The sequence below is a fragment of the Carcharodon carcharias genome, chromosome 14 (assembly GCF_017639515.1).
Source record: "Carcharodon carcharias isolate sCarCar2 chromosome 14, sCarCar2.pri, whole genome shotgun sequence".
Lineage (NCBI taxonomy): Eukaryota > Metazoa > Chordata > Chondrichthyes > Lamniformes > Lamnidae > Carcharodon > Carcharodon carcharias.
This window is the reverse complement of record NC_054480.1, coordinates 59,362,566-59,383,140: the sequence shown is the minus strand read 5'-3', so window position 1 is coordinate 59,383,140 and position 20,575 is coordinate 59,362,566. Positions and strand designations below refer to the sequence as shown.

The 20,575-nt window shown below is 45.6% G+C and overlaps 1 protein-coding gene across 1 annotated transcript in view; it reads left to right on the top strand.

Moving 5' to 3' along the window:
• LOC121287430 (protein diaphanous homolog 2) overlaps positions 1-20,575 on the top strand; it is a 140,174-nt gene that overhangs the window by 59,144 nt on the left and 60,455 nt on the right. The window contains exons 7-8 of the mRNA XM_041205305.1: positions 8,606-9,116; positions 12,578-12,740. Of these exons, the coding sequence (XP_041061239.1) occupies positions 8,606-9,116; positions 12,578-12,740 (674 nt within the window). The remainder of the gene's footprint in view (positions 1-8,605; positions 9,117-12,577; positions 12,741-20,575) is intronic.

The window sequence follows — 20,575 nt, the reverse complement described above, 5'->3', positions numbered from 1 at the left end:
GTAGCAAGAAGGCCAAAAATTGGTTTCACGCCGTCATGAAACCAGTTTGCAACCATCCGCTTCACCTGTCATTGGCAGGCTGCATTTCCTGCTGTCCAATGTCGGGAATTTAATTTTCATGCATTTGCATCTCATTATTGTGCGCTCACACCAGAATCATTCCCCCACATCAAATTTACCACCCACGTCGGTGTGACTTCAGAACGATGTGCTTCATGTCTGCGTTTGTTTACAAGGTGTGCAGCTGGTGAGCTGAACTTTGAGGGGCAATCGGAGGTAAGTGCACAAAATCTTATACAGCACTCGCAAGCATCGCCTGTAGAACTTCAAGGAACGCGGGGGGTGGGGTGCACAGAGAAGTTGCTTTTTCTCGGCTGTCTTTGAGTGCAGTGCTGGGGCTTGAGCTCCAGTGCAGGTGAGGCTGGGGTGGGGGGGTGCCGGGAGAGGGGGTGTGAGAGAAGCAGCCACAAACTTGGCAAAGCTTGTCAAAAGCGAGCAATTTTCTGCAGCTGAAACCGTTTAGCCGCAGCTCCATTGACATGCATGGGATCGGGCCTCTGAAGCTTCTCTGCCCGTTCAAGCAATGCAAAAGCGTGAATGTACCACCAAAGGCGACCAGGGGTAAAATCTTTACTTCAGCAGGTGGGCGCATCCCGACGCCAACGCAGTTTCGGTCGGCGGGCGCACACTGGATTTGGCAGTGCGCCCGCCAACAATTAAAAAGCCTATGAAGGCCATTAATAAGGTTACTAAAATAAATTTTTCACTGCCTGTCCAACCTTATGGTTGGTGGGCAGTTGAAAAGACCAAGTGGCCTTTGCACTTTTTAGGAAACTTCATCCACGGGTGGGATGAGGTTTCCTAAAGCATATAAAAATTGAATTAATGGCATGTCCCTGTTCACGTGACAGAGGCACATGAGGGGGCATGTTTTGTAACATTTTTCATCTCTTTATTTCTTTTTAAACTCTTCATTTCCCTAAGGCAGCTCTGTGCCTCAGGGAGATTATCGAGCGCGCACTCGCGCACATGCACAAAGTTCACACTTGCCCCGCTCACCCTCCTCCCTGAGCCCGCACAGGCAGCACTGAGTGCTGCCACTTGCTTTTCACGCTGGGCAGGCCTTAATTGGCCCACCAGCCTGAAATCGCCTTCCGGCCTCAATTGGACCGCAAAGCCGGCCCGAAAACGGCAAAATTCTGCCCCAGACCTTTTCACTCCTCGAGTGCAGACTGCTAATTAATGTGCGTTTTGGGGGCAGCAGAACAATTGGCCGACTGGACATGGCGCAGTCACTGGTGGAGGCACTCAAGAGCCCTTTGCAATGTATTTATTCAGGTTTGGACCAGTAACCCTCATGGTTCAAGCTAACATTGCAGCCTTGCAGTGCGGTTTAGGAGAATGCCTGCACCTGAGCTGAGAGTACAACATGCAGTCCAGTGGCCGAAGTTGCCGCCAATTGGTCCTGTGGAGTGGGGCAGAGGTGGGTGGGTTTTCGGACAGCCAAGAAGCGCACTACACACTAGCTATCCAAGTGGTGGCCAGCACTCTTTGGCATGCATGAAGGGGCCTTCAAACTTAACCAAGAGAGATCCTTAGGACACATATGCTAACCCAACTGTCTCTCTGATCCTGCAGGAGGAGAACATCAGGATCATGGAGCCTGGTGATTTAGCAGTATGCCTCATGGCTTTTAGAGACCAGAGAAGAAGAACAAGAGTGGTGGAGGTGCCTGACTCAGCAAAGGGCGAAGCACCTCCCTCAAGATGAAGGGGCAGCAGGGCCTGCTGCACACACAGCTGAAGATCCACAGTGAGCCGTCATTCATAGGCTTTTTGCTAGACCCAGGGTCTATGGATTGTGCTTGTCATTCCTGCAGATGACTGAGAACCGGTGCCACTGTGCATGTCTAGGGAACCGGTCAGTCACATATGCCAGCTGTGCAGGATTTGGTGCCAGGTGGACATGGAGGGCATCTACTGCCAGTGGCTGTGAAAGTGACAGCAGCGCTCAATTTTTATGCCAGTGGCTCCACCCAGGGAATCACAGGTGACCTGTGCAGGATCTTGCAAGCCTCCACGCACAAGTGTATCCAGGAGGTCACGGGCGCCATCTTTGCATGTGCACAGAACAGAGGCCATGAAAGCTCATATAAATTCCCCTTTTCTGTCTTTACTAGTGTGGATAAAATGGTACAGTGTTCTGATCAGAAAGGAGATCTGGTGGGTCCTGGTATCTAAATAAAATCATTTGTTCATTGCTTGGCTGCAGCAACAAGGGAGTAAGGTACTGTGTTGCATTAGCAGAGTGACAGATTATATATTATTGCTGTGTAAACTGTTGCTCAGACCCCTTCTGAGAACTGTATGTTGTTCTGGTTAGAACATAGGGTAGGGTAGCCAGAGGGGGCAGAGATGAGTAAAACAAGATTTTTTGTCTTGGGAACTTGAATCCTGAGGAAATATTAAGGCAGTTGGACTTGTTTTCCTTGGATACATGCCTGTTACATTTGGGTTTTCTCTAATAGTTTTTTGTTGTATAAATGTTTGATGTTGCTTTTCTTATGCAGACAGTAAAAGCTGAAACTAATGGGATTTTATCTTGTCTTAGTATATTCAGCACTGATAATTATTCCTGATCAAATATTCCTTAATGCATTTCATGTAGTTCACCCAATATGTCTCCAAACATTTCAGGAGACAAAAAGTGTTAGACCACTTTGTACAGGCAATTAAATAAATCGGGGATGACTGTTTAACAGCACCACCTTTTGACAAAACCTTGAAAATGACACTTTTTCCGATGGGAATAAGACACAGCAGGGCCAGGGAGAGAAATCCTGGGCTTTGGTGATTCTCCTGTTTCCGGGCCACTTTATTCTCTGCCTCCCACTTTAATCGTCCCCCTCAAACATGCATGATATTTTTTCCCCTTTCAAGATTCACCAATCAATTTACCAAACAATCACAGAAAGACCCTAGTAAAATGATAATGCCTATTGTTGGCATCTGGTTTCAAATATCGTCCATACAACATGGTTTGTTAATATTAAAAGCAGCTACGATATAATGCTGTGTTAGTTTGTGTGTGTCTATAGGTGATCTCACCATGACTATTAAACAAACCAGAAAGTACAAATTCTACTTTAACAGCATCATGCAACATTATTAATTTCACGGGGAAATATCCCACTAGTTATTTATAACATGTGAAGACAATAACACTGATTTTGTTGACTGCCTCAGCCCTCATTAACATGTTCTGCACATTGCACCATATGGGCAGTGACAGTAAATTCATATTTGGGGGAAATATTCTATACTTACAACCCAGATAAGCTGCACTTTGAGAAGGCATTTTTTTTGGTTAAACTTAAAAGTGACCCTCCCAATACTCCCGTCACATCCCTCGACCCCTTTGCCACAGCTCTCAACCATCATCCGAGCGCCCCCCTGACACTCTCACCCCATCACCTCCCTCACCCACTGCCCTCCTTCCCACCCTACCGGTATTCAACCAGTGGTGGGTGGGGGATTCACCACTTGGGGAGCCCATGGAAGCAAACTCTGTCATGGTTGCTTGATGCCTTCCAGAGGGGGAGGGGGGACCCTTGTACAAAGGCATTGAGTGCCTGATCGAAAGACATGGCATTGGAAAGCGGAAGACATCCCGCTGCCCTTTCTTCTGACCTCCACCAGCTCCCCTAACTATCAACCCCCTGCCCCGCCCCCACCGCAACCCCCTTCCCCTCCCCTAACCAGCAACCCCGTATCCCGCCCTCAGTTATGGCTTGGGGTCCATCGAGGCCTCTGAAGGGGCATTACTGGCAGTTGACACCACATCTGTTGACGCTGACAGGCAAGGGAGATTTGCCAGCAGCTCTCAGGGTGGGAGTGTCTAATGGGCACTTCATTCTGGCAGGCCTTGCCCAACAGAAGCAACACGGGGCTTCCACCAGTTATCTAGCAGATTTGCAAGACCCCATCACCAATGTTAAATTTTGTGTGGTGTACCCATCAGGGTGGAAATAGCATTATTTGAAACAAAGATTTGCTTTGCTGTGAATGAAGATCCAATATTAATTTATTTAGAGAGAGCAAAAGGAGTAGACCATTTATTCTTTCAAGCCTATTCCACCATTCAGTGAGATGCTGGCTGATCTGTGACCTAACTCTATATGTCCACCTTTGTCTATAACCCTTTAATACCTTTGGTTAACAAATAACTCTTAACGCCTCTGCTCCACAAACACCTATTAATGTCTGATCCAGCATCAATTGCCATTTGTAGAAGAGAGTTCCAAACTTCTACCACCGTTTATGAGTAGAAATGTTCCCTAACTTCAGTCCTGATAGGCCTGCTTGTAACTTTTAGGCTATGTCACTTAGTTCTAGATATCACAGCCAGTGGAAATAGGGTTGATAGAGAGAACCTTATCAGTTCCCTTTAATATTGTAGTAATTGTAGCTTTAAGGAATGCAGTGACTGTAGCTTTAAGACTTATTGTGTTATATAGTATCACGTGACAGTGTGAATATATCAGTGCTAAGCGTGGGGAACCGTAGAGTGGAAGTTCTTCTTCTTCTTGTGAAGCTTGATGGAAGCATGTAACTGCTGCCAAAGGCTATAAATAAAGTTTGATGTTTCTGATGTGAAACCTGCCTGGAAAATCAAGTTCATAACAAACTGGCGATGAGGATGGGATCAGGTCCAGCATTGTCCCTTGACCAGCAACTATGAGCATCTTGCTTGAACAGAAGAAAGGGAAATATATTCACCAGGTATGCTGCAAAGTTCAAACAGAAGTAACAGAGCGCTGTCATTTTGAGTTTAAAAAAGGGCCCGAGCCAAATGGCTGAGAAATCTCCTGTAGCACTTCCAACATTTTTTAAAAAAGGACCTGCAGAGGCAAAAATAAAAAGAAAGAAGAGAATCTATACTATATTATAAAATAGATGGCAGCCCCACAAGCTCAGTAGGTTAGAGAAGCTAGCACATGGCTTCAAGTAAAGGAAGATTTAAAAACAACCTGCAGTGCACAGTAAAAATGACTGCAGAGTTTAAAAAAAATGCTTGGTGCAGAATTGACAGCTTGCAAGTTAACATAAAAAGGGCAATCAGAGCAGAAAGCCATGCTGCAGTTTTAAATTTAAAGAAAAAAAATGGCTCCGATTGGATCACGAGGCCGCTGGGTCACCTGAAGTGTGGGACATCCAACATCAAAAAAACCTGCAGAATTAGTTTAAAAAAAAGATAAAAAAACCTGCTGAATCGCCCAGAAAAGAGAGAAGAAATCACTGCTGTGTTTTTTCGAACAGGAACGAAGTTTTGCAAAGTTTAAAAGAACAGCAGCCACATTGCTGGTGAGCCTGCCAAAACATGAAATGCACGGGAAACTCAAAAATAGCACAGAAAGGCTGACAGCTGCAGAGACAGCCCAAACAAAAACAAAAACGGTGACTGCTCTTAAAGTGGCACACATTTTAAGTGTTAAATACAAGAAAAATGGCTATGGGCAGAAAATTAGAAGAGACCCCAGAGAGAGGGCAACTCGCAATACAAGACCATTGGCAACAAGACACCCCAGAGGGGGCAACTCTGCGAAAGGCAACTAGAGACCCCAGAGAGAGAGCAATTCTGCCAAAGGGAACAAGCGATCCCAGAGGGAGGGCAACCAGAAAATAAACAGTTGAAAGAACAGTTGATTGTCCTTCAAGATCAAATGCAAAAAGAAAGTGTCACCATTCAGCAACATGAAGAAATAAAGACTGTCTTAAACAGTAGAGTGAAAGAACAGCAGATAAAACTTGAAGAGGGCTCAGGGGAAACCCTAGTCATCAAAGAGGACTCAGGGGAAGCCTTGGTAAATCGGAGAGGGCTCAGGGGAGGCCTTGGTAATTGGAGAGGGCTCACAGGAAGTCCTGGAAGTTGTATATAGCGGGATACAGCCAGGAGACAGGTGATCAGAGAAACTCCAAGGCAGTTCCAGCTCAGCGAAACTAGCTGTCTAGCAAAGAGTTGAAGAATCAGCTGAATGAAGCTAAAGAGGCATTGAAAGGAAAAGTCATATAACTTTCCAAGATGCAAGTGGCTACCTGGTGTAATAGTTTCTGTGAATGGCACGTTGTCATGCCACAAACAAGTGGAAGGCCGGATCATCTGCAAATACATGGATCATTTGAAAAGAAGGGAGAAACCCCAACAAAATGATGTTCAGCCCTTAACCATTGTGGAACCCATGGTCTCTTGTTGAAATTATTCAATGAAGGATAGACATACCAGATGTCTCTGTTGGAGTAGATAACACTGAAATGCCTGTGCCTGAAGAGGTACTTGGGCCTGAATTTTCCCTCAGCGATTTGGGGGCGGGGCCTGCTCGCCGACGGGAAAATGACGCGGGATGACGTCAGGAGGAACCCCCGACATCATCCCGCCCCATTTAAATATTCAGGAACGTGGGCGGACAGTGTGATCAGCTGTCCGCCCGCTGACCTGTCAATGGCCATTGACAGGATAATTAAAGTAGTTAAAGGCCCTGCCCGTCCAACCTTAAGGCTGGCGGGCAGGCCAAGAGCCCCAGCAGGCTTCTGATAAAACATGAAACCTCATCCATGAGATGAGGTTTCATGTCTGTTTTAAAAATCTTAAATTAACTTTATCTGAAATTTATTAACATGTTCCATCTCATGTGACATTGTCACATGAAGCGGACATGTTAGCTTTTTTTTATTTTTCTATTTTGACACTTTGAAGCACTGTCAGTGATCTCCCTGAGGCAGCACTTAGTCTCAGTGAGCAGTGCATTCTTTAGCGCGCAAGTATGAAAGAGCACACTTTGACAGTTGGGGAATCCCTCCCCTCGCACAGGAAGCACATAGCGCTTCCCATCGAGCAGATCGCTGGGCGGGCCTTAATTGGCCCGCCCACTTAAAATGGCAGCGGGGCCCGCTTTGGCAGTGGAATTCGGCTGCCTGCCCACCGCCGAGCCGGTGGGGCCCGCCCGCCAACCTGGGGCAAAATTCTGCCCTTGATGTTGCTGTGGTTCCAGAAAATCGGCGTAGATGACACTGAACTGCCTGTGCCTAAAGGGGTACCTGATGTTGCTGCAGTTCCAGATAATGTTGATCCTATAAGAGATTCGAAAGTCATGGAGCTATGACGTACTAGCTGGATCAGAAAACCACCTGAGGGATTGATCCGTGTATATATTTATGTCATGAAGGTAGATGTGCTTATAAATACAAACTGTACAAAAAATTTAAATGGGGAGGAATGTAGTAATTGTAGCTTTAAGACTTATTGTGCTATATAGTACCACGTGACAGTGTGAACGAATCAGCCCTAAGCGCAGGACACCTCAGAGTGGGAATTATTCTAGTTGTGGAGCTTGACAGAAGTATGTAACTGCTGCTACAGCCTGTAAGTAAAGTTTGATGTTTCTGATGGGAAATCTGTTTGGAAAATCAAGTCCATAACAAATATATTGAAAACATTGATCATATCACCCCTTAATCTTCTAAATTCCAGGGAATCCAACCTTGTTTGTGCAACCTCTTCTCATTGTTCGACCCTTGGATTCAGGGTATCATCGTGGTAGGTTGTACTGCCTACTGCCTCCAAGGTCAACATATTGTTATGAAAGTGTGGTGCCCAGTACTGCTCTTATACTCCAAGTGCGATCTAACTATAGCCTTGCACAGCTGAAACATGACTTTTAACACCTTGGACAGGATTTTTAGTTTGGCGGGCGCCCGTGATCAGTGGGCTCGGGAGCGGCCGAGGAAAGGACCCATGACCGCGATTGGCCACCGACCACGCGCTCAAAGGCTCAACGCTGTTGGGGTGGGGGCAGAAGGAAGGCGAGCGCTGAAGTCAGCGCAGGCAGGGGAGAGCACGGAATGAAAACTCCCTGAAAGCAGGGAGCTAAAGAATTTAAATTGCAAAAATAAAGATTTTAAAAACCAAGAAAAAAAATGCCCATGCATCAGAATCAGTCACCGGAACATATACCAGATGAAAATTCTGTCCATACATTTTTATTTTTTTAAATTTAATAACAGAAACCTCATTCTGCCCATGGATGAGGTTTCCTGCAAAATTTAAAGGCCACCTGGCCGATTTGCTGCCTGCCAATCGTAACGTTGGACAGGCAGCGAAAAATCTCAGTTAATTGCTACTTTAATGGTCTTAATAGGCCTCTTAATTGTCGGCGGGCACACTACTGACTCTTGCGCGCATCTGCCAACCAAGATATCGTGTGAGTGCGCGATGACGCTTGGACGCTCGCCCAACATCATCACACACTATTTCACGCTTCTGCAGATCGGGCGCACACCAAGCGAAAAATTCTGTCCCTTGTATTCTCGTCCTTTAGATGCCTCAAAAATGTACAAGTCACCAAATATCTGGGGCACATTTTTTTTTAGCTATTTCTTTCAAGAAATATTTATGGTACTTCTTTCATTGTGAGAAGTCCCCTATTTCTGAAACTTTGAAGAAAGTGTGAAGCTAGAGTATTTTGGAACACTTTGGTAAAGTATTCGTAGGCTGTTATGATGATAATGTTGATGCACATAATAGTTCATTTGATTTTTCTTAATCTTAGATTCCGAATACCAGTCACTGACCAGTTACAAAGTACAGAAGATTTAACAAAGTGCCGGGATGAGTGGATTGATGCTATTGATAAGTGCTGTTTGCACTGGAAGCGTTTATCACAATCACAAACACAACTTCTTATAGAAAATAACTTGATTGAGGTTATACCAGATATACCATCCACAAAGGAGCCTCCTTATCAAACTGTGTTAAAACAACCTAACTTATCTGCAACCTCAAACCTGGAAGGGGAAAAAGAACAAAAAGAGGATGCAGAGAAAGAGGCAGAGGAGGAAGGAATGGAGCTTACTTCTGCAGTTAAGAAAACGGCTGTAGAATTGCCTTTAGAAAAGGCCACACTCTCCCTTGTCACTCAATGTCTTCCAGGTCCAACTGTGCCTGTCCCTCCCCTGCCAGCACTCGCTATTCCTGTACCTCCTCAGCTTCTACTGAAGAAATCGAGTGGTATGATAAAGAAGACTAAAGCATTCCACTGGGATGTAGTTGCCCCAGAAAAGGTCAGTAGTTTCTGTATTCTCTGTTGCCTTTTATTCTTGCATCGTTGTTTTTAATGCCAATCAGCAGCTGTGTCAAGGGATTGGAAGATTTTTTTCAATAACACCATTCTCCACAAAATCAAACCATGAGAGGATGATACCACAAGATCACAGCTTTGATTCTGTTGTAATCTGGCTGCGAATATCAGCTTGATTTATTTCTACATTTGTCAGATTAAAACTTGCCAAACTTACCACTGGCTTATCACAGTCAGTTTGCTGTTTCTTCCTCCAAAGTGTTTAAAAACAAATCAACAATTTTAATGACTTTTTATTCAAGTTGTCACTGCAGAGGTAGTAGGGGAGTAGAAGGGGTTGTAACAAGTGGAAGAAATCAAACTGCCTCCAAGAAACAGGATGTTGCTGCAAGGAGTTTGTTCTGATTTTCATCTCAATTGTGAAAACATTTTAAAAAGCTTCCTCTTAAAAAAACTAGACTTCACATTGTTTCTGTTTTATACTACCAGTTGCTATGATCAATGGATATAGGCCAGCGAAGTTTTCTTCATCAGTAGTTATATATATTTGACAATCACTGGAGTCATATTCAGCTCAAAATAAGATGTTTGTGGTTGTTGGTGGCCAATCATTTCAGTCTGAAAACATCACTGCAGGAGTTATCAGAGGAATATCCAAGGCCTCAACTGCTTCATCAACAACCTTCCTTCCACATAAGGTCAGATGTGAGGATGTTGGCTGATGATTGCACAGTGTTCAGTTCCATTCACAACTCTTCAGATATTAAAGCAGTACACGTCTGCATGCAGCATAACCTGGACAACATTCAGGCTTGGGCTGATGTGTGCCGTGAATGTTACTTGCCCCATAAGTGCCAGGTTAATGACCATCTGCAACATCCTGGAGGGGTCACCATTGACCAGAAACTGAACTGGACTAGCCACATAAATATAAAAACAAAAAACTACGGATGCTGGAAATCCAAAACAAAAACAGAATTACCTGGAAAAACTCAGCAGGTCTGGCAGCATTGGCAGAGAAGAAAAGAGTTGATGTTTCGAGTCCTCATGACCCTTCCACAGAACAGTTCTGTGGAAGGGTCATGATGACTCGAAACGTCAACACTTTTCTTCTCTGCCAATGCTGCCAGACCTGCTGAGTTTTTCCAGGTAATTCTGTTTTTGTTTTAGACACATAAATACTCTGGCTATAAGAGTAGGTATTCTGTGATGAGTGACTCAGCTCTTGACTGCCCAAAGCCTTTCCACCATCTGCAAAGCCTGAGTCAGGAACGTGATGGAATAGTCTCCTTGCCGGGATAAGAGTGGCTGCAACAACACTCCAGAAACTGGATATAGGCAGTTTGACTGGCACAGCATCTACCACCTTAAGTACTGATTCCCCCCACCACGGCACACTGTGGTACGCTGTGTAACATCTATAAGATGCATTGCAGAAACTTGCCAGAACTTCCTTGACAACCCCTCCCAAATCTTCATCCTCTACCACCCTGAAGGACAAAGTCAGCAGGCATATGGGAACACCACCACCTGTGAGTTCCCCACCCAAGTCACACCATCCTGAACAAGAAATACATCACCTTTCCATCATTGTTTCTGGTTGAAAGTCCTGGAACTCCCTACCTAACAGCCCCACCGATGTACCTTCATCAGAGGAAGTACAGTGGTTCAAGAAGACAAATCACCACTCCTTTTTCAAGGGCAGTTGGGAATGGACAATAAACACTGACCTTAGCCAATGATGTCCACATCCCATGAGTGAATTAGAAAAACCTGTCAGTAAATTTCCAGATAGCTAGTGTACACATGAAGTCAGAAAAATCAACAGCTTATAAAATCATTTAGGGTAAAATCAGTCCATCATTTTATTGAATGATTTCATGGGCCATATATAATGTTCAGTGAATGGGTGCCGTGGACGTATCTTTTATTCCCACCCATGCCCGTCGCCCCACAGTGATTTAATGTCCTGCCTCCCGGTGCTGCCAGCCAATTGGATGGCCAGCAGCTGTCTGGTCTCAGTGGCCCCACCAGGAGTGGTGCCCACTGCTGATACTGCATCCAGTCCCCAACAACACTCGCCACTGGAACTGAATGCAAGGTAATTGGGGAAGGGCATTGCTGGGGGCAAGATGGCAGGCTCTGAGGAAGGCAAGGGGGAAGGGGGTGTGGCTGGGGGGTGGGGGGCGGTGGTGGCTGGGGTGGACAAGGTGGGAGGAGGGGAAATGCAGGGATGTCTGGAGCTTAAGGGGAGCCTCCAATCAAATCAGGATGCCCACAAAGGAGGCAGTCCACTGCCGCCCACTTCCCTCATGAAGCACGAGTGTTATCTGCTGGGTTTCTGACCTGTTGTCAGCCTCAGTTCACTGCCAGTCAAATAGCAGTGGCAGTAAATGTGCATTAAATTATCATTAATTGACCACTTAATGGTCTCAGTTGGCACAAGGGCAGACAACGGCAGGACGGGTTGTACGTGTAGATGCCTGGAAAGGCACCCATGGTATTTTACAGGTTCTCGTCTGCAAATGTCCCGCAGGGGAGCGTAAAATTCTGCCCTATCTGTGTGGCAGAAGTTTAAGTTCCCCAGTATTATTAATCTTATTATCCAGCCATCCTATCCTTTGCTTCTTATGTCTGAATGTGCTGGTAACTTGCCACAGGTGCTGTTTTCTGTCTGCATGCCACATTCACATCATTCTAGTGTACAGACTATTAATAATTCCATTTTGACTTATTCAGCAAAGTATAACTTTATCATTAATTAAAGTTATCAGTTTGAACTCTACATGTGGCAAAGTAGATCTCAAGATATGAGCATTAGTTTATTCATTTCAATAGGACTGATGAAAATAGGACAATGGGAACATGAACTGGCTGATATAGGTTGTGAGAATTTTCCTTTCTGTTGTGGAGCTCCAACTGATCAGAATTAATGAGTGGCTGCCCTCTCTGAAAGTTGCTAAAGTGATAGGAATGAGTCTAGATAGTTTCTTAAGCATGGATTGGAGTTCACAATATCTTGCTATTAATTCTAGCACTAACTTAACATTAGTTTTGGCAATAAGGCTAACAAAACTGAGGTGCGAAAACGTCATATTGGTGCGATAATAAAGGATGTGTGTGCACTCTCCGTAAGGTTCAAGTGTTGTGCTAAAGTAAATGAAGTGACTTCCCCAAGGTGTTGCTGACCAGGATGTGTTTCATACATGGATAGGGTTTTCCGGTTCAAAGAAAACCTACATGATAGCCTCATTGAATTCTGCTCTATGCAGGATGTACTCTAAATTGTTAATATTTCTTGTGACAAATGCACTGTAATTTTATATTGTAAATACATGTACAAGGTAATTTTCTTGAAGAACATGTTTAAAGACAATGGCAGGAAAATGATCTGATGTTAAGAAATTACTTTTAGTGTTCAGATGGTTTATTTTCTTTTTTTAGATTCAGAAATCTATCTGGGGACAAAGCAATACGGCAAAGATACAATTACATTATCCAAGACTTCTTGAGCAGTTCTCTACCCAAGATATCTTAACACACCCAGTTAATGACTTTTCAACCCATCAGCAAATACTTCTGAATCACAAAGTTGCCCACAACTTCAGTAAGTTTAATACTGCTAAACAAGATCTTTGTTTCTGTTTAAAGAACTTCTTTGCACATTGTCTAATGCAAGTCTGTGTAGTATATGCAGCAATGACATAACTACAGTTAGAACTATTGTGTTTCAGACACAAGGGGTGAAATTTGCTTTCACGGTAGCGTAAAGTGGACTCATAGGGTTGGATGTAACGGGGTGGGGGGGAGGGAGTTTGGATTCCCAGTGTTCCCCTTTCCCAGTGAAAATGTTGGGCAGCAAGGCTGCCCCCGCTCTGGCGGGTCATCCTGCTGGTATTTAATACTTGTGAGCCATAGGGGGTCTATTAAGGAGGCACCCACTGTCCCCCAATTGCCCATGCAGTGAAAAGTACTGGGCTGGACACTTGGCAAGAGTCTCTCCTGCTGCTGGTAAAATTGAGGCAGTGGCATGGCATCCTTGGCATTTTATGCCACCCTCACTTGAAGATCTGCCTTGGCGTGAGGGGGGTGGTGCCATAAAATCCATCCCATAGTGATTTATCAGCCTGTTTTGAATTGTATCTGATTTCTTTACTTTCTATTGTGAGTTATGAAACAGGCTATTTATTTCCATTTCTAAATCTGAGGAAAATCAGGAAAATTAATCCTGGAAAGCCAAGTTTAGCTATCCAGTAGATAGAAGGATAAAGCTATGTTGGGGGAAAGATGAAACACATTGTTTGTTGAAGCTGTGCCAAACTGGCACGCGAATGATAATCAGAATGTTTTTGAACTGTCTTTCGTCGACATTTTTGATCATGGTGTTTCCCCAGGCCTGCCACCTCTCCCATATTTAGTGAGAGACCCACCTGTGTATTGGGATCTTGTATTCTCTCTCCTGAGGATTGCAATGTATGGCCACAATTCGCACAATGCACAGCAACATCGAAAAGGGTCCACTTGTAATGTGGCTGTTCCAAAATCATCATTAAGAAGCTTAATTTGGCATACGAGTGCAGGAGCTGACCAGTGGAGGGCATACATGCATAAGGGGGAAAATATTTTTCTGGAGGTAACGAGTGAACGGAGACACATATAAGTAGCATAGAATTAACCTGCCTCAACTGAATCAGAGATTGTGCCTCTTCTTGGAGCAAACAGCGTAAAATAGAAGAATAACAAATAAAGATTAAAATATCCTGTATCACATTTTTATTACCTTGAGATTGAATTCATTTTCTAGCCCTTTTTAAATCATTAAAAATTAAATGATCCATTCGAAAGCTATGATTGTTTAAAATTTGTAATTTGGAATATATTTTCTGTGGAGAAGGTTCTATTAAGCACTGATTAGTGTCTTTCTATTCAACAGAAATGTTCAATGATGAGTGTGTCATTTTTTATATTAAGAATGCCACACTCTGTTTCAAATTCATTTTTATTCAAGTCTAAAATTGATCATCTAGAACCGTGGAACCATAGAAAAGTTATGGTGCAGAAAGGCCATTCAGCCCATCATGTCCGTGCCAGCCACAAAAAGATGAAAAAAAAACTAGTCGCTCATTTCAATCCAAATTTCCAGCACCTGGTCCATAGCCTTGCGGGTTATAGCACTTCAGATGCAGACCCAGGTACCTTTTAAATGAGTTGAGCATTTCAGCCTCAACCATGGATTTAGGCAATGAATTCCAGACGCTCGCCATATTCTGCATGAAAATTTTTTTCCTCATTTCTAATCCTTTTCCAAACACCTTAAATCTATGCCCCCTTGTAATTAACTAGGGGAAACGAGTCTTTACTGTCGACCCTATCTAGGTTCCTCATAATTTTGTACACCTCAATTAGGTCGCCCCTCAACCTCCTCTGTTCTTAGGAAAACAACCCTGCTTTTCCAATCTTTCCTCATGGTTGCAATTTTCAAGCCCTGGCAGCATTCATGTAAATCTTCTCTTCACTCCCTGTGGAGCAATGTGGTGACCAGAACTGTGCGTAAAATTCCAGCTGTGGCCTAACCAGTGTTTTATACAGTTCCATCATTACATTCCTGCTTTTGTGTTCAATACCTTGTCCAATAAAGGAAAGCATTCTATATGTTTTCTCTACCACCTTATTCAACTGTCTTGCCACCTTCAGGGACCTGTGGACATGCACTCCAGGGTCTCTCACTTCCTCAACCCCTCTTAATAGTTTCCTGTTTATTGCATATTCCCTTTCTTTGTTTGCCCTTCCCAAATGCATTGCCTCATATTTTTCCAGGTTAAATTCCATTTGCCACTTTTCTGCCCACTCAACCAAACCATTTACATAATTCTGGAAATAACAGCAATCCTCTTCGCTATTAACTACATGGCCAATGTTTGTGTCATCTGCTAATTTCCCAGTCCTACCTCCCACATTGATATCCAAATCATTAATATATGCAACAAACAGCAAGGGCCCCAATACTGAGCCCTGTGAAACGCCATTGGAAACCGTTTTCCATTCACAAAAATATCCATTGACCATTAACCTTTGTTTTCTGTCGCTGAGCCAATTTTGGATCCAACTTGCCGCCTTCCCCTGAATCCCAAGGGATCTCACTTCTCTGACCAGTCTACCATATGGGACCTTTTGAAGTGTCTGACTGAAACCAATGTAGGCAACATCCACTGCACTACCATCGTCAATCCTCTTTGTTACTTCCTCAAAAAAATTATATTGTTATTAAGACACAATCTTCCCCTAATAAAACCATGCTGACTGTCCTTGATCAACCTGTACCTTTCCAAGTGACAGTTTATCCTATCTCTCAGAATTGATTCCAATAATTTGCCCACCACTGAAGTCAGACTGACCAGTCTATAATTCTCTGGTCCATCCCTTGCACCCTTTTTAAAAATGGTACAACATTTGCAGACCTTCGATCCTCTGGTACCTCACCTATATCTAATAAGGATTGGAAAATGATCCTCAGAGCATTCGTTACTTCCTCCCTGGCTTCCCTTAACAGCCTGGGATACAATCCACTGGGCTCTGGTGACTTACCCACCTTCAAGGATATCAGTCCCTCTAGTACCTCCTTTCTCACTATGCTTATTTTATCTAATGTTTCACACTCCTCCTCATTAACTACAATGTCTGCAGCATCCCTCTCCTTAGTGAAGATGGAGACAATGCACTCATTGAGAACCCTGCCCACATCTTCAGCATCAACACACAAGTTACCATGTACATCTCTGATGGGCCCTACCTTTTCCTTAATTATTTGATTGCTCTTAATGTACTGGTAAAACATTTTTGGGTTTTCTTTGATTATGCCTACCGATATTTTTTCATATCCTCTCTTTGCTTTCCTAATTTCCATTTTTACTATACCCCTGTACTTCCGATACTCCTCTAGGCTTTCTACAGTATTAAGTCCTTTGTGACTGCCATAAGCTTTTTTTTTTCGGTTTTACCTTGGCCCTATGCTTCTGGATAACCAGGGGGCTCTAGATTTGGCAGCACCACCCTTTTTTTGTGGTACACTGTGCCTGTAGAATCTCGTTTTTGAATGCCTCCCACTGATTTGACACTGTTTTCCCTCCTAATAGCTGTATCCAGTCCAGTCTCACCAGCTTACCTCTCAGCTTTATAAAATTTGTCTTTCCCCATTTCAGAAATTTGATCCCTGTTCTATTTTCATCCTCTTCCACAACAGTGCTAAATCTAACTATTATAGTCACTATCTCCAAAATGGTCCCTCACTGCTACCTCATGAAGCAAAATGAAGGAAAGACTTGATCACTAATTATCGGTAAAACTACAATTGGATAAGGTAGAGGGTTGTAGGTGGGTTTGCAGGTTGGAGTTTTGCGATTTGCTTTGCTGGTGATGAAAATTTGTCAAATTTGTCTCCATGTCATGTGTTGTGGGGGTGATAAAGCAAACCTGTGTTTAAAAACAACCTAGCTTTTGGGGCCTACTTTATATCTTAAATTTCTGGATGGTCTATTTAGAAACTTGACTGTGGCAGAGCAATGGGAGCTTCAGCCTGGATCTATGGGCTGGAAACATGAGCTGGGTCTGTTTTTGTGTTGGAAACCTGCCTCCAGTGGGAAACTGATTAAAATTCAGATTTTCACCGGGGTGGGGGTGGGAGGGGGAATTGGGGGTAAGGGTGAGCCTTTAATTGAAACGGACAAGTTTCCTGTCAACTTGGGACCATTGGGTGCAGGAATGAAGGTGGATCAGATGAAGTGTGGGATTCATTTAGATGCCCCATGGCAGCCATCACTGAGGCTGGTTGTCCTGAGGGAGAGATCTGTGGTTTGTGGCTAAGCCATCTACTGCACCAGAGGGAAGTGAGATGTCATAGGGGATCCGGAGGCCCGACAGCCAGGGCAGGGCAGGCCTTCGCTTCATCAGTACCGATCTGGATCTAATGCTAGAAGCGGTGAGCAGGAGGTGGGAGGTCCTTGTCCTGGGGGATGGCAAGAGGAGACCACATTATCATAAGGCAGGGGCACCTCTCTGTTCAGTGTCATCTCTCTCCATCTCCGCTTCTTACATCTCCCTTACCTCCTGCTCTGGCCTCGATGAGCCATCTGCTTCCAGGGCCTGACCTTCTTCAAAGTCCAGACCTCTTTGGAGGGTCTGGTAATGGATGGTGCAGAAGACCACCACAAGGACTGAAACCGTTGCAGGAAGGTATAGTGGGACATCACCCGATTGGTCCAGGAACTGGAATTGCATCTTCAGAAGAGAATGAATTGCTCAATGGTTGTCCTGCTAAGCAAGTGGCATTGGTTGTATTGCCTTTGTGCCTCTATCTGGGGCTCCTGTAGAGGTGTCAGGAGCTGTGTCTTCCTTGTCCACTAGGATCCACCCACTCACTTAGGGGATTGGGGTAACGATCTGAGGCAGACTGGACTGGTGGAGGATGAAGGAGTCATGACAGTTGCCAGGGAAGCAAATGCGCTCATAGAGGAAGCCCTAGTTGGACACTGAAGGATTTGAAGCCCTTTCTATTGATGGATCTCACTGCCAGTCACTGCATGTCTTGATGGGCACTCAGTGATGCCCTGCACCTGGCAGAATCCAGGGTTGGAGTCAAAATCCACTACCTCTGTCTTAAAAATATTCAAAGACCCTGCTTCCACTGCCATTTGAGCAAGAGAATTCCAAAGACTCATGACCCTCTAAGAGAAAACAATTCTCCTCATCTCTGTCTTAAATAAGTGACCCCTTATTTTTAAAGTGACCCCTAGGGCAGAATTTTGCGCTCATCGGGCGGGCTTGGTGGGGGCGGGCAGGAGTGGTCGGGAAGCTGACCGCCACCCGAGATTGGGGCCCGACCACGATTTCACGCTGGCGGGCCAATTAAGTCCTGCCCAGCATGAAACGTAGCCCATCACTGGCCGGTAAGGGCCGAGCGGTGGTGGGGCCCTGTCCACCACCGGATCTAATGGCGACCTGGAGGCCTGTTTAAAAATAGACGAAAAGAAGGAAGGACATCTGTCTGCCATTGCAACAAATGCCAGGTGAGTGGACACTCGGCCCACCTGTTTTTCCAACAAGTGCCTTGCTGCCCTCCTGGAAGAGGTGGCTGCAAGAAGGGACACCCTTGTCCCCAGAAGTGGGAGGAGCAGGCCATCACACCCCACCAAGAGGGCATGGCAGGAGGTGGCAGCCCGGGTGAGCAGCCACAATGTGGTGCGGCACACCTGAGTGCTGTGCCGGAAGTGCTTCAATGACTTGCTGCGCTGAGGAGTACCATGTCAGCATGGGTCACTGTGTTCAATTGTTAAGGTCTGGCCGTCCCCCGGTGGAGCTCAGGGGTGTTAGAGTCTGAGTGCCAACCATCAATCATGCCGGCGTTGGCCAAGGGGGTGAGCCCTGGCTGCTTTAACTGAGTGCCTTGTGGCTCAAGAGCCATGATTCAGATGTGCCCTGCAAGGTGTTCCTCACCTGGGGTTGGCCAGGCTGCAATGCCGCTGCAGGTAGAGAGTGGACTAATCAATGCTCCTCTGTCCTTTCAGGAGAAGACATCCCATAACAATATTGAGAGGCCGTGGACTGATGGAGGACCCCCATACCTCCTCATCCCCTCCCGGTATGAGCAGGAGGTCCTGAAGTTCAAGAGGTGCCAAGCACCTTGGTCAAGCAGACACATTGATGCTGGTGTCAGATGAAGGTAAGAGTGCAATGCACTGAGGTGAGAATTTTAGCTCTTGCAGCCATACTAGTGTAGTCTCTTCATTGATGTGAGCCTCAAACCTGGAATACCCATTGATCATTGAAAGATGATGGCACCATGATGCAGATCTCCATTGTCTCACCAGGATGCCTGGCATGCACAGTGACAGTGTGGTGGCTTTAACTAATGACATGTCCTTCTTCTCCCTTTTAGGTTCGCCAGCATGCATTCGCTCTCCGGACCCTGAAAGGCTACCCCTGGCCCCGGAGGACCATCATGCTCCTCAAGCACCTGTGTCACGCCTGCTCTCTGAACCAGGCACCAGCGCAGATACCAGCACCTCGGTGTGCATTAGTTCAGTGGCTATTATCTCAGTGCACATTGGTCAGGGCACTTTGCACTTGCTTAAGGTGCAGGCGGATGCAGAGATTGCCCAAAACACTGGCAGTCGAAGGACGGATGAAGATCAGGATGATGCTCAGATAAACGCAGAAGATGAGCCTCTGGCATTAGGCAGCAGATGCTGGACATTAAGCGGGGTGTGCAGGAGGATCTGGTGGAGATCCATGAGGGAATGTGTGCCGTGGTCTATGTTGTGGAGGAGTCCATTCGGAGCATGAGCACTGCACTGACCCTCATGGCTGAGCGCAATGCCTCCTTCATGGAGAGAGTGGCGACTCTCATGGAGAGGCTGCTCCAGAAACAGAATCAGGGGTTCCTGGGGTTGTGCTAGGACCTATAAGCCCTCACACAGGCACTGACCTCAGCTGGTCAGTGTCCGTGTGTGAGATGGATGAGGCACCCAGCATCTCAGCTAGGTCCTGCCCATCGATGGCTAGCAAGGAGGTCCTCAGCGATCTCTTGTTGGCACATGAGCTGCTTGTCATCTCTGTGGGCTCCTCTCAGGGCACTCTGGATGATGGCAGCAGCCCCTCCACCCCTCTGCCAGTGACTGTGGCATCCGGTGAGGCTGTGGTGACAGGGGAGATGCCAGCTGTGGCACTGGCCGCTCCCTCCCAGGCAGGGCCAGTACAGGCTTCACGGCCCAGAGGACGACGGCCATGGTCATCAAGGCCAACAGGACAGCAGAGTCAGCAGGCTGACTCCAATGCTGAGGCCAACAGTGGGGGGGGAGCACCTAGGCGTAGCACCTGTTAACATAATTTTAAAGCACCTTAAACACAAGAGGGACTAGTCATGGGTGATCTTTTATTCCCCCATTTTGTTTTTCTTTTTTTAATGGTGTGACTACCAACACCGGATATTGTCCCGTTCATGACTATGTGAGTTCCAGCATTAAACTTCATTTGCTTTCGTACTATTGGCTTGAGTGTGCTTCATTTATTTTGTAGTTGCAGGATAGGGTAGTATGTCATGCTGAACGTCGGTGGCTCGAGCCTTTATTGCACAGAAACTGAGTGTATCTTGGGGTTCAAGGAAAGGGTAATTTCTGTGATGCAGGACGGAGGTGGCAGCCCTGGCATGAGGTGGTAGTTCTTATTTGGCAGCATAGCTGAAGGAGCATTGTATCAAAGCGTTCCAGGTGTTCCTGCCTCCCTGGAGGTTACCGAGGTCTGCCTCCACACCCTCAGCATTTTCTTCACCGTGCTCCTCTTTTGACTCACTACTGGGCTCATCATCTGGGGCCTGGGCTGCTGTGTCAAGATCCTCCTCCTCCAGTAGGCCCCCCCTTGTCAGTGCCAGATTGTGAAGAGTGCAGCATG